Consider the following 13,522-nt stretch of genomic DNA (forward strand, 5'->3'; position numbering starts at 1 on the left):
CTAGTCGCTTTTATTTTTAATAATGTTTTTCTTTATTTGTTCCCAGATTTAGTATAATGATGCTTTTTATTATGAAACTCTATGATCACACAGGTTTAAACCTTTTAAGGCAGACTGTGTGTGAAGCTCTTGGTTTCTAACGATGACTGCATCGTATCTTTGAAAAGTATTTGCATTAGGTGCTCTGAATTGTTTCCCTCCGTCTGCAGATAGAGTTGGGATCTCTAATCATTGAAGTACTTGGGGTTTACCTTTTCGTTTTTTATTATTATTTGTTTTATTGATAAGTTTCCTCAAGTTAATGCATATAACAGGATGGTAATCCGGGGATATAAGTACCAACTTAAGTCAGGTTCTGAAGACTTGTAATCTGCAAGATATATTATATACATAAACAATGTACTCAAGACACATACATATATAAATAGAAGATGAGATAAAAGACTGCTAGTGGCCTATATGTATCTGATATACAATATAACACATAACACACAATGACATGTACAAACATGGCATACAATGTAATACAAAAGAACATATAACCACAATGACAAACGGTCAAAGCAAATACAAAAACATTGTACAGCGTATACAACATACAACATTCATACACTGTACTTACCAATATGTGGTATTGAAAACTTCAGTACGCCTCCCCTCACTCACAGTGATTGAAATGGTTAGTTAGTCTCTAAAAAGTAAGTTAAAAGAATAGTAAGTGTACATAGATTATATGATAAGTGAAAAGATCAATTGTTATGTTATTTTATAGAATAATATACCGCTTTTCGGATAACACCTTATCTCGGACAATCGCGAATAAAAGCGCTACACAAAATGACATAAATCATCTCAGCGAGAACACAGACAAATACATGGATAAAACTAGGAATGCATACCTTGAAACAAACCTCAAAAAGACTCGCAAGGATTTTAAAAGTTACTAAAACTAAGACTGCATGAAGCACGTCTTGACTGCAGAAAATCGTGGGAAACAGTGAGCGAAATATCCACGAACCAATCATAAGAAAGGTTACATAAACCTTTGACCAATCCGATTCCTTGAAAGTAAACCATGCTGAACTGATGATTAAAACAGAAGTATTCCAAATGATATCAATAAGTAAAATCGGCAATGCACAGTCCGGTCAGATAATCATCGGTCTGGTCACATACTCCCCCTCCACGTAAAATGACGTCACGTCATTGCGTCACTTTCAATTCAAGTCAAAGGTAAAGTCAGACAATATGCACTAACTACTTCACCTACCGTATATAACAACGTACTTACAAAAAAGTATGTCTATACACACTATAAACATAAGTCTTAAGAAAAAAACTTCAGCGATATACAACTCTCTAGTATGTGACTAAACTATAGTTACCAGACAACACATTAGTGGCAATGATCATTACAATGATTAACAAGCAAATTTAAGACAGTCATACTTTCCTCCCCTGGTCCCAAAACTATGACCACAGAGTTTACACAAAATGTTACAGTAAAAAAATAATATAAAAACAACGATTTCACAATTCCAATTACAGTAAATGTCAATAAAACATGTCACTTCTTGTTCATAATGGCACCAATAAGTTGGTATGCCATTTCACTATCTACATCTCTCAGTACTCCTGACTGCATCAGCGTGTCTAGGGCCTGTAACTTGCGGTCCACCGGCTGGTTACTGTACATCTGGTATTCACCAAATCTATTAGGTGGCTTCCTTACACGGTCTGAGCGTCTTGGTACTGGTGTGGGTCTCTCTTTAGGTTTTCTGTCTTCCTCTGGTACCACCTCGAACTCCGTTCCTCCGGTAGCTTCATCAGCTGTCCGTTCATCTCTGTGTTCTTCGACCTCTTGTACAGTAGGTAAGACATCTATGGTTTCTTCTTGTTGTTTCTCAGCAATAGAATCTTCCAGGACATCCAGATCATCTTCTGAAATAACAAGGTTGAAATTATTAGCAATATCAGTTTCACTAATGACGCTTATCTCCTCATCACCGAGATCTACAACTTCAACCCTTTCACTAGCCTCGCTATCATCATGATTGACACAAGTCTCAGGTTCATAGGCGTCCCCATGTTGGAATACAAGTCCTGTATTTCCTGCACCTTCACTTTCTTCGTCAGAATCATATGCACCATCAATCATCTTGTGTGCTTCTTCTATTATGGATGCATCCCTTCCTTCCAATTCTGTTTCATCAACTTCATCCAACTCACTATCTTCATCCTGATGTTCTACCAAGAGTAAGTGGTTTCGATGCAAAGTCCTTTCCTTTTCAGAGCCTTCCGCTCTCACTTTGAAAACTGGAATATCCATTCGTGGTTGATCTATGACTAAGTAGGCTTCTTCTTCAAACCTGTCGGCAATTTTATGCTTGCCGTCAAAAGCTAACTTTTTCACAAGCACTTTATCACCTACTTGTATTCTTACAGGTTTGGTCTTTCTGTCATAATACTTCTTTTGCTTTTCTTTCGACTTCCTAGTATGCTGTTCAACTATTTCATGAGTCTTCACAATTCTTTCTTGAAGATCTTCCAAGTACTCTTCTGCTGTCTTGTTTACTGGCTCTTCTCTTGCCTTTTCAAACATGACGTCAATGGGCAACCTCGGCTTCCTTCCAAAAATCAACTCATATGGTGATACTCGAGTGGCTTCATGAGGGGTGCAATTATATGAATACACCAGGCTACTAACATACCTCTTCCAATCAGCCTTCTGATCTTCTTCCAGGGTACCAAGCATTGCAAGCAAAGTCCGGTTAAACCGCTCTGGACCTGCATTACCCTGGGGATGGTATGGTGTGGTGTGACTCTTTTTCATTCCTGTAATGCGACACAGCTCAGATACTAACTGGCTTTCGAAATTCGCACCCTGGTCCGAGTGTAATCTTGTAGGCATTCCGAAGTGAACCAAAAACTCGTTGTAGAGTGCCTCTGCTGTTGTTTTGGCGGTTTGATTTCGTGTCGGTATGGCCTTTGCAAACTTCGTGTAGTGGTCTGTGACTACAAGAATGTTACTCACGTTACCCTTTGATGGTTCTAATGTGAGATAATCAATGCATAAAAGTTCAAGAGGGTAAGAGGTGTTGATATTAACAAGTGGTGCTTTATCTATCCTTCCTTGCCTTCTAATGCATCTATCACACTTACTGATCCAGTTTTTTACATCGGTTGTCATACCTGGCCAGTAATACCTCTCTCTCATTAAGCGCATCGTTCTCTCCTGCCCTGGATGTCCAGACAAATCATGAATACCAACTAAGATCTCTTTCTGGAACGACTCTGGTATTACTAACTGTTCAATGTCATCGTTGGTTTCATGCACAATCCTAAACAAGATTCCTCTCTTGATCTTCAAGTTTTTAAATTGCTTCTTCATAGTAAGGTCATGGCCGTGCATAAAGTCTTTGGGTAATCTTTGGTCAATGACGGCCTTTCTCCATCTCTCAATGAGAGGGTCTGCGCGCTGCGCCCTTCTAATTTCTCTCATTTCCTTCTGAGCCAGAGGTTGGCCCATATCTTCAGTTGCTTCCAAGATGTTCATCTTCATAGGTAGAGTATCAACATATGGCACTGCAATCATATTACAAATGGCCTTTACAGATGGGTCATTAATTCTCACTCTATCTATGTTGTCCGTGTCGACTATCCTCTCATATGGATACCTGCTCATGCCATCAGCGTCCTGGTTCTTCAACCCTGCTCTGTAATGGATGTCGAACGAGTATTCACCAAGAGCTGCAGCCCATCGCTGTCCAGTAGCATCAAGCTTGGCACTGGTGAGTACGTAAGTCAGTGGGTTGTTATCAGTCAGGACAGTGAAGTGAGACAAGGTAAGGTAATCGCTGAACTTTTCGGTTACCGCCCATTTCAGAGCTAAAAACTCCAGCTTGAATGCACTGTAGTTTCGTTCAGACTTATTTAAGGCTCTGCTTGCATACGATATAACCTTCTTCTTTCCATCTTGTAACTGGTACAACACGGCACCTAATGCTTTACCCGATGCATCTGTGTGTAACTCAAACGGCAAATGAAAGTTTGGGTAGGCCAATATGGGTGGAGAGGACAAAAGCTCCTTCAGATGGTCGAAGACAGCTTGCTCTTTCTCTGTCCATTTCCACTCAGGCTTTGGTGTCTTGGTCCCTTTCTTGGTGGTAGTTGGAGGCAGTAGCTCATTCAATGGTCTGACAATGTCGCTAAAACTCTGAATGAATCGGCGATAGTATCCAGCAAAAGCGAGGAAGGAGCGAAGTTCATCAGAGTTGGATGGAACTGGCCAACCTTTCACTTTCTCAATCTTTGCGGGATCAGTTTCGACTCCATTAGCACTAACCACATGTCCAAGAAAGCTAACGCTTGGTTTAAAGAAATGACATTTCTCCGGTGCTAATTTCAGGTTAGCCGCATGTAGTCTGGTCAGTATGATGTCTAGACGCTCCAGGTGTTGTTCGTAGGAGTCACTGAAGATAATTACATCATCTAGATATATGAGGCAAATACTCATGTTAAGATCACCTAGTATTTCCTGCATAATTCTTTGGTAAACCGCTGGACTATTGGTCAAACCAAATGGCATCTTACAATATTCGTAAAAGCCCATATTACCTACTGTAAACGCAGTTCGCTCTTTGTGCTTCTCTTCAACTTCGACCTGATGGTACCCAGACTTCATGTCCATAGTCGTAAAATACTTTGCGCCATGAAGACTATCGAATATCTCTTCCATTCGAGGCAGTGCGAAGGAATCCTTGATAGTGATGCTGTTGAGTTGTCTGTAATCGACACAGAGTCGCAACTTCCCATTCTTCTTTCGGACAAGTACCACGTTCGAGGTATATGGTGACTTCGATGGTCTGATGACACCAGCCGCTAACAGTTGTTCAATATGGTTGCGTACTTCTTCAATCATTGATGGTGGTATTCGGCGGTGTCTTTGCTTAAATGGAACATCAGTTATTAAATCAATTCTGTGTTTTATAAGATTGCAAATGCCAATGTCAGTTTCACCGGTTGAAAATATTTCCTGATGTTTCCTAAGTAAATTCATTAATTCTTGTTTCTGTCCATCATCTAGTACATTTGATTCATCAATGTTTAAATCATCCAATAGTTTGGTCCTATCTTTTTCAATCTTCTTAAAAACCTCTTTGGCTACTGTAGCTGGTTGTATTTCACACAACACTGCTCTTGGTTGAATGACTATAGGATTTGTAGTGATGTTTGACAATGTTAACCTTACTTCTTTCTTCTTTTCCCCTGTATAATGTATGACAGTAGGAGTAACATCTATGGATGGTGTAGAACAATCATCACACTCTTGGATGATAGCAGTAGTGGGACAATATTCAAGTTCATGGTCAGTGTAGCCTATCACCTCAGTGCTTTGATTCGGATTCAAAATAATCTTTTCGGTAGCAGCGCACTTAACTACAGCAAGGCGATTCTTGTTCTTCTTAAGTTCTCTTTCTCTTACACTCATTGTGCGGAAGCTTAAGTACCATGACGAATGTAAAGGAGCTTTCTGTAAAAATCTTTCGCCAAACTGTGTTGAACAATCCTTCATTAGTTCTTGTAGTATATTCGTTCCTAATATGACAGGAGTTCTAGCTGAATACTTTGTGTCCGGTGTAACTAGAAGTAAGCAAGGTAGTGGTTTGGACTCTGGTAGGCCATCAGTAGTAGTTATTGTTGTTTCAATATATCCTTTGTAAGGTAAATTTTCTCCATCGGCGCATTCGATGTTCAATATATCACCCACTGGTTGTATTTCTATAGAAGGAAAATGTTCATGGTAAAATGATTCTGAAATAAGACTAACAACACTACCCGTATCTAACAATGCAATGGTTGGGTGGTTGGCTATTGTGATGTTTACTTCATTAGTAGTATTTCCAATCAATTTGGGATCAGACAAAAGGGTGCTCGGGTTCGATCCCCCAACTCGGGCACTTAAAAGTTTGGGCAGTCTTTTTTGAAGTGTCCCTTCTCCTTGCAGTATGAACAAACAAACTGGGCCAGTATGGTAGGACAGTCTCTCTGCATATGCCCTTTCTTATTACAAATGAAACAACTTCTTCCATCATTGAACATTACATTCTCTTCAACATTGTTGTAGTAGCCTCTCCCTCTTCCAAGTCCTTGTCCTCCACCACGTCCTTGTCCTCCACGTCCTTGTCCTCCTCGCCATCTTCCCCGGTATCCCCCTCTTGGAACATAGACTTCTTGTTGTTGCTGCTGTTGTTGATGTGGCTGCTGTTTTTGTCCCTTTTCTATCCTATCAATCCTCTCCGTTAATTGTCTTAAAAGTCTGACTGTTTCGCTGTCTTCTTCTTTTGGGTTGTTTACTGCTGGTCTACATGGCTTCCTCTCTGGGCTAGAGTTCTTCTGGTCTATTTCTATTTTACGGAGTTCTTTCCTGAACCGATCATAGTCATTTATCTTGTCACACTGATATGTTGACATAAGTCTAAGGTCCTTTCGGAGTCCAGAGTGTAAAACCTCTTTCAATACTAATGTGTCGCTTGTTTTAAATCCTCCAAGCTCGACAGCCTTGTAAAACAAATCCTCTAGCCTTGTCGCGTATGTTTCCACTGATTCCCCACTCTTTTGTTCACAGGTGTAAAATCGTTTCATTATGCTCTCCTTCGTTTCAACTATCCCATAGGAATTATCTAGCTTCTCAAGAACTTTATTCAACTTAATTCCTTGACCTAACCTTCTAATCTTATCTGCTGCTGCTCCTTTCGTTGAGCGTCGAATTCCGAACATGATTTGTTCCTCGGAGTAGCTCCTAGCATTTATTATGCACTCAATTTCATATCTAAAACTATCCCAATTAGCTTCTCCCTTTCCTTCTTCACCATAAAATATGCTCAACTTTGGGTAAGAGTGGTTCGGTGTTGGGTCAGTCTTCACCTCTTTGTCTTTTGTGGATTCATGTTTCACTCCACCTAACAGTTCTATGAGTCTGGCAGCTCTTTCAGGATCCGATACATCTGCCTTCAACTTCAAACTCCTAAGTAAACCAATCATTTGGCTTTCCTCTTTGGATAATCCCCCAGAAGCTTCTACTTCCTCAGGCGCCTCTTCTTTGGCCGCCATGACAATCAAGTATTCACAGTATGTATTGATAAAATTGTTCAATTAATTATCACGGTTAATCTCTCTTTCAAAGAAAGTGTTACAACAAATAAGAGTCCTTCACTATATCATTCAACTATTAATTTCAAAAAGTGTAATCACATCTCACACAGGGTAATCAATATGCAATCCAAAGTAATCAATGTGCTCTAATACAATGGAACGAGCAAAATTAAATAAAATCACTTCCTAAAAATAGCAAACACCATGTGGGTGTTCTAAGTATCACACAAACATATCGAAGTAAGTGAATAACAAGACCAGTACTAATTCTCAGTCTTAATGTACCACGTTATTGTGCTAAGTCAGAAATCACAAGTCACCGAATCTGCACAAGTACAAATCACTGTAGGTATTAGTCAAATCAATCTTCTATACCGAAAATCAATGTATAATTATTAAAGTTATTTAAGTCAAACAAATATTTCAAAGATTTTTTCTCAATTAATCATGTCACCAAGCATTATAAATAAATAAATAAATTATAAAAAATAAATAAATAAATAATGACAAAATTCCAATCAATGACAAATAAATTCCAATGAAATGGATGAAATGAAAAGCCCCACGTTGGGTGCCAGTTATAACAGGATGGTAATCCGGGGATATAAGTACCAACTTAAGTCAGGTTCTGAAGACTTGTAATCTGCAAGATATATTATATACATAAACAATGTACTCAAGACACATACATATATAAATAGAAGATGAGATAAAAGACTGCTAGTGGCCTATATGTATCTGATATACAATATAACACATAACACACAATGACATGTACAAACATGGCATACAATGTAATACAAAAGAACATATAACCACAATGACAAACGGTCAAAGCAAATACAAAAACATTGTACAGCGTATACAACATACAACATTCATACACTGTACTTACCAATATGTGGTATTGAAAACTTCAGTACGCCTCCCCTCACTCACAGTGATTGAAATGGTTAGTTAGTCTCTAAAAAGTAAGTTAAAAGAATAGTAAGTGTACATAGATTATATGATAAGTGAAAAGATCAATTGTTATGTTATTTTATAGAATAATATACCGCTTTTCGGATAACACCTTATCTCGGACAATCGCGAATAAAAGCGCTACACAAAATGACATAAATCATCTCAGCGAGAACACAGACAAATACATGGATAAAACTAGGAATGCATACCTTGAAACAAACCTCAAAAAGACTCGCAAGGATTTTAAAAGTTACTAAAACTAAGACTGCATGAAGCACGTCTTGACTGCAGAAAATCGTGGGAAACAGTGAGCGAAATATCCACGAACCAATCATAAGAAAGGTTACATAAACCTTTGACCAATCCGATTCCTTGAAAGTAAACCATGCTGAACTGATGATTAAAACAGAAGTATTCCAAATGATATCAATAAGTAAAATCGGCAATGCACAGTCCGGTCAGATAATCATCGGTCTGGTCACATGCATACTTTGATAAGATTTATCTTTTGCGTTTTATCTTTATTAGGAATTGTTGGGATAAGAGTGAGGTTTGTGCACATAAACTGGTTTAAACCCCCAGTAAATTTACATTTTACTGACCGTTCCAAGGCGGTACCTAACAATTATTGATAAACATCAATTATATATATATATATATATATATATATATATATATATATATATATATATATATATATATATATATATATATATATATATACAGTATTTATGCACTGTGCTGTTTGTAGAGTTGTGTGCTGTTCTATGTTTCTTGTTTGTGAATTTGTGTTCTATGTCTTTGGCGTTGCCCATTGCCACTAAACCGGGTTTTATGTTTAAACTTTCTGCTACTGAGCATATTTCTGTAGCTTTTTGCATATATATTTATAGCTTAAATATATCACTCGATTGAAGTAAGCCTTCGTAGCACAGTGGATACAGCGCTAGTTTGCAATTTTGGCAACACGGGTTCGAACCCGGTCTCCCACACATTTTTTTTTTACATAATTGTACTTCTTTTACTATTATGATATCACAGCGTTACACATTCTATTAAATCGTTACAAAATGAAACTTCTTTTGTTGCCAATCTCGTATACAGTCCCTTTAAATATGTTAAAGCTGTTTTAAGAAAATCGTATAGATATTAAGAAAGATTGCCAAATTGTTAGTCATAGGCAAAAGTTATTATAGATATATTACAATCACTAGGATTTTATGATGCATGGTTATTTCAAAGTGTTGGTGATTTTAATATATATTTAAAGTGAACTGAAACAGAGACTAAAATTTATATGTACAAAAATGGTTTGCTGAATTTATTTATTCAGCTACAGCCAAAACGTTTTGTTTTGTTCACTGACTGTAAGTTACAACCACTTTTGTGTGCTGTTAACGTTCAATTTAGGGAAGCATTGACGAGACATAGACTTTCGTCACACAGGTAAGAAATTGAAGCCGGTAGATGGCACAAACCTAAACCTATATCTGAATTTGAAATGAAAAGTCAAGTTTGCCATAAAATAGTAGATGAGTTTCATTTCTTGTTTGAATGTACTTTATTTAGTTATTAAAGAAGACAATACAATACATACATAAAAACTATTCAAATAGACCAAATATAACCAAATTTGTTGAACTTTTACAAATACCAATAAAACTATTCAAAGGAAATTAGCAATGTTTATCCACAAAACTTTTTTTTTATTTAGAGTCCTTGTACTTATAATGATGTTAGATAACTCATTTAAATGATATTTGTAACCACTGTCACCTTACTATGGTTATATTATATTGTATGTCTACTGTGTATGTTTAATTTGTGTTTCGAAAGTATCTTGTTAGTAAAGATAAGTATACGTGTAATAATATATTTTGTGACCTACGATCGATTGATAGAAGTGCATTTAATTATATATATTATGAATTCCATAGGTGTATGTTCATGGGCCTAAGGCCTTTATGCATTTGAATAAACTATGAAACTTTATTATCACAACACGAGGCTTGTGATTCCACTTAAGGTCTCTGGTTGGTGATATTTTCTTCTATGGCGTTCAAGCTATCAATTTCTCTCTCTGCCTCTCTCCCCCTCCCCAGATAAGTAGATTAAAATATTTGGCCACGCTGGACATCCTTATCGTGCTCATCGCTACAGAACTTTTGATGAAATATACAAGAGTGTTTTCTACAACAATTTTCCCTCAAATTTTAGATATGTAAGAGAAAATATCAATCAAGTGTTTCCAGAAGAATCGAAAAATCCGCCGCTCGGGCACGCTGCGTGGCCGGTAATTCGGCAAGCCGCGTTACCGGCTAACGCGCGAGCCCTGGGGTCGGATTTTTCTATCCGTACCGGAAACACATGATAGATAATTATACTCTTCTATTGCCATCACATACCTGCCTCCCTTGTTGAAGACCGTCGTCATATGGTATTATTTGAAAAGTGAAAACTTTTTAACCTTGTTTCCGCATAACACGCTATGCTCGGGATGGGGATGAACCTTTTTACACGAAAGGCCATGCCAGAAACAAATTATCATCTGACGAGGGAAGGTCATATTCATGGTAGTCAATTTCGTTGTCAGTGCTTCATATTATTTCCTGATTTCTAATGGATAAAGATATTTTGACCATTTTCGAAGAATAGAATTTAACTGGAGCGTGGGCAGTTGTATGATTAACCTTTAGGAATGGCGATTTTGTTATTTAATTGTTAATGCTATTTGTCGTTTATTGGGTGTTGAATTTCTTTAATTTTGGAACGTACATGAGGCGGGTTTGGCTGAGGTGAATTTTGCCTTCCATTTTAGTGTATTTATTACTTCATCCATTGGATTTATCCGTATTTGTAAACATTTGGTGAAACTGCAGAGGGATACTGAATATTTGGAAGTTTCAAATCGATCAAATTGGTGTAAATTCATACCATGAATAAGAGCTTTAGGTTGTATAAATTCTCGTCACAAATGAGAGGGCAATACAAACCATAAAATAGAATAAACTGAGCATGATAAGTTTGTTAAGGATACCGACTTAACATAGTCAGCTTTATTGAGATGAGAAGAAGTTTACGTTAACGACATCACATATCACTATCACGTTTACAACAGCACTTCATGAAAAATGGATATTTATTGAAAAAAACTAAAATAAAATTTAACGAACACTTCGTTTTACGAGAGAAATGGGCAAAACTAACTTTCAAACGCATGTCTGATATCTTAAATATTACAAATGACTAAGAAATATGTACAAAACAAAGAATCACGGCGCACACAGCGTAGCATCGTTCTACATAATCCCGTCAATTCGAAATTTTGGCCAAGGATTCCTTCGTTAAAATACAAGTAAATCCAAAATATTTCACACTTGTAGAAGCAGAAAATAGCATAGTCTTTTATAGGCTAAGAAATATTTTCTCTCAAAAAGGTTTTTTATAAATAACTGTCACTTTCTTGCTTGTTTACATCAGTTTTGAACCGTTGTGACACATGTGAGAACCCCGTTGAAGTCACGTGATTCCTCACCCTGTTTAAGCAATCGTCGGGTAATGATAATGCTAGAAGAAACTTTTTAAACCGATTTAATAAAACAAAGCATAAAAATACTAAAAGTACGTTGGATTAAGAACAACTTGAACGTTTAACAACATGAGGTTCATAAGATATAAATGAGAATATTTATGTGTTTGACATGTGCCAAAATCACTTTTCCGAAAAAAAATAATTAATATTTGAAAAAAATAAAAAGAAAAGACTCAATTATGACAAAAAGAAACTTTATTTCAAGTAACTGTGGACATATATCATAAAAACAAACAGCTGAACAAATGAAACATCTATATATTTGTTAAATTTCATTGTTCTAACATGAACCATCTGAAAGATAATAGCTTCAAAAGTGAGTCAGTATTTTTTACTTTAACCGTTAGGGTTGGGACATTCTAAGTGCATATACATTTCTGTGATTTTTTAGTGTTATTAGTAATTAGATCACTTTAAAACGTATTTCACACAATACATGGGAAGCTTAAAAATCATAATTATAGCACAAAATAGTACAGTCTGGACCAATTGTGATTCATTAATGAGATTTATCAAGAAAATAATGAATCTTATGTAAGCTTACTACCGTAATTATAAATGGCTTAAAAATACCTGATGCACATTTTAGTGTCTTTAACAAAAACATTTTAACACAACTTTTAACAGTAACAAGGCAACATTAAGAAATACAGCAATCAGTATTCCTTTTAATGTTTTTTTTTTCCATGAGGATAATTGTGTACTTTAGTGTTAGGGTTGGGACATACTTTTTGCTTTTAAATTCAACAAATGAGATCTTATAACTAGTATAATGTAATAAAGTCTCCTTTAAAATACTGATCTCTAACACATTATCAGTTCCACAAAGTACCCTATATGTACTTATTTAGACACATACTGTCTGCACATTTCAATTACATCAACATTAAATTGCATCCTAATGCCACGCCCTCCCATGAGTTCTGGTCGTGATAAAACTTCATTTTTTGGTACCCAGCAGATATCATCTGAGTTGGGCCAGGTATAGATGTTCTTAGTAGACTCAGTCAAGAACGTCAGTTTTATTTCAGCATCATCTACCTCCATGACCTGTGAAAAAAATAAAAATAAAATATATCTTTACATGATAAATGTGCGTACAACAGATCATTTATGTATTGGATCGCTGTTTCAAGATTAATTTTTGATTGTGATTGAGTAAATATTTACCTTTGCCACATAGAAGTGCTTTTTCTTCATGGATGAAGACAAGAAGACTGTGCCAAAGTCATCAGGTTTGAAGCTGCAAGACAAAATAAAATAATGGACACATTACATTCTCAAGTAGAATTAATGTTTGGGATAATTTACAAAAGACGAAATTAATATTTCATATGTGAATTATTCAATACATCTTCAGATGCTTCTATTTTTAAAATTACCTTCTGGTTTCAAGACTAAGATAATGCTTTAACTCCGGCAGATAACCCACAACCAGTGTTGACCCGGCAGCTGATTCACTATTTATGTCAATGTCAGCATTGTTTGCCTGCACAATTTTGATGGCACAACCAAGACATGTTGCAAGAGCTTGGATAATGATATTATCAGCATATGTGCCATATTTCTCCATCTCTTGCAGATAGGTGTTGAGATCTTTTGTGAGTAAATGTGTCATCTCTTTCTTTTCTCTCTGCAGGAATGATAGAAATATTTTAATTATAAAACAATTCATTAACAACTGTTACATCTTTAGTGATATATGTATTTGTAGCAAAAATGTGATAATAAATACTCATTGCAGTACTATATTTTAACTTTTGAATTTTGTTTGAATTTTTCAAAAGCTAGATATGTCTGTAAATATTTCTG

At 36.3% G+C, this 13,522-nt stretch overlaps 1 protein-coding gene across 2 annotated transcripts; it reads right to left on the reverse strand.

Moving 5' to 3' along the window:
- Nucleotides 1-316: 316 nt before the first annotated feature.
- On the reverse strand, nucleotides 317-2,340 carry LOC128203494 (uncharacterized). Of its 2 annotated transcripts, none has more exons than XM_052904928.1 (2): nucleotides 623-2,340; nucleotides 317-370 (listed from the first exon to the last, which is right to left on the reverse strand). In XM_052904928.1, the coding sequence occupies exon 1, from the start codon at nucleotides 2,327-2,329 to the stop codon at nucleotides 1,568-1,570; it is 762 nt and encodes a 253-aa protein (XP_052760888.1). In that variant the 5' UTR covers nucleotides 2,330-2,340; the 3' UTR covers nucleotides 317-370; nucleotides 623-1,567. The 2 variants fall into 2 exon arrangements, with proteins under 2 accessions (XP_052760888.1, XP_052760889.1); XM_052904929.1 differs by having other exon boundaries at nucleotides 331-691; nucleotides 900-2,340.
- Nucleotides 2,341-13,522: the final 11,182 nt, after the last annotated feature.

This window comes from Mya arenaria, chromosome 9 (assembly GCF_026914265.1).
Source record: "Mya arenaria isolate MELC-2E11 chromosome 9, ASM2691426v1".
NCBI classification, from domain to species: domain Eukaryota; kingdom Metazoa; phylum Mollusca; class Bivalvia; order Myida; family Myidae; genus Mya; species Mya arenaria.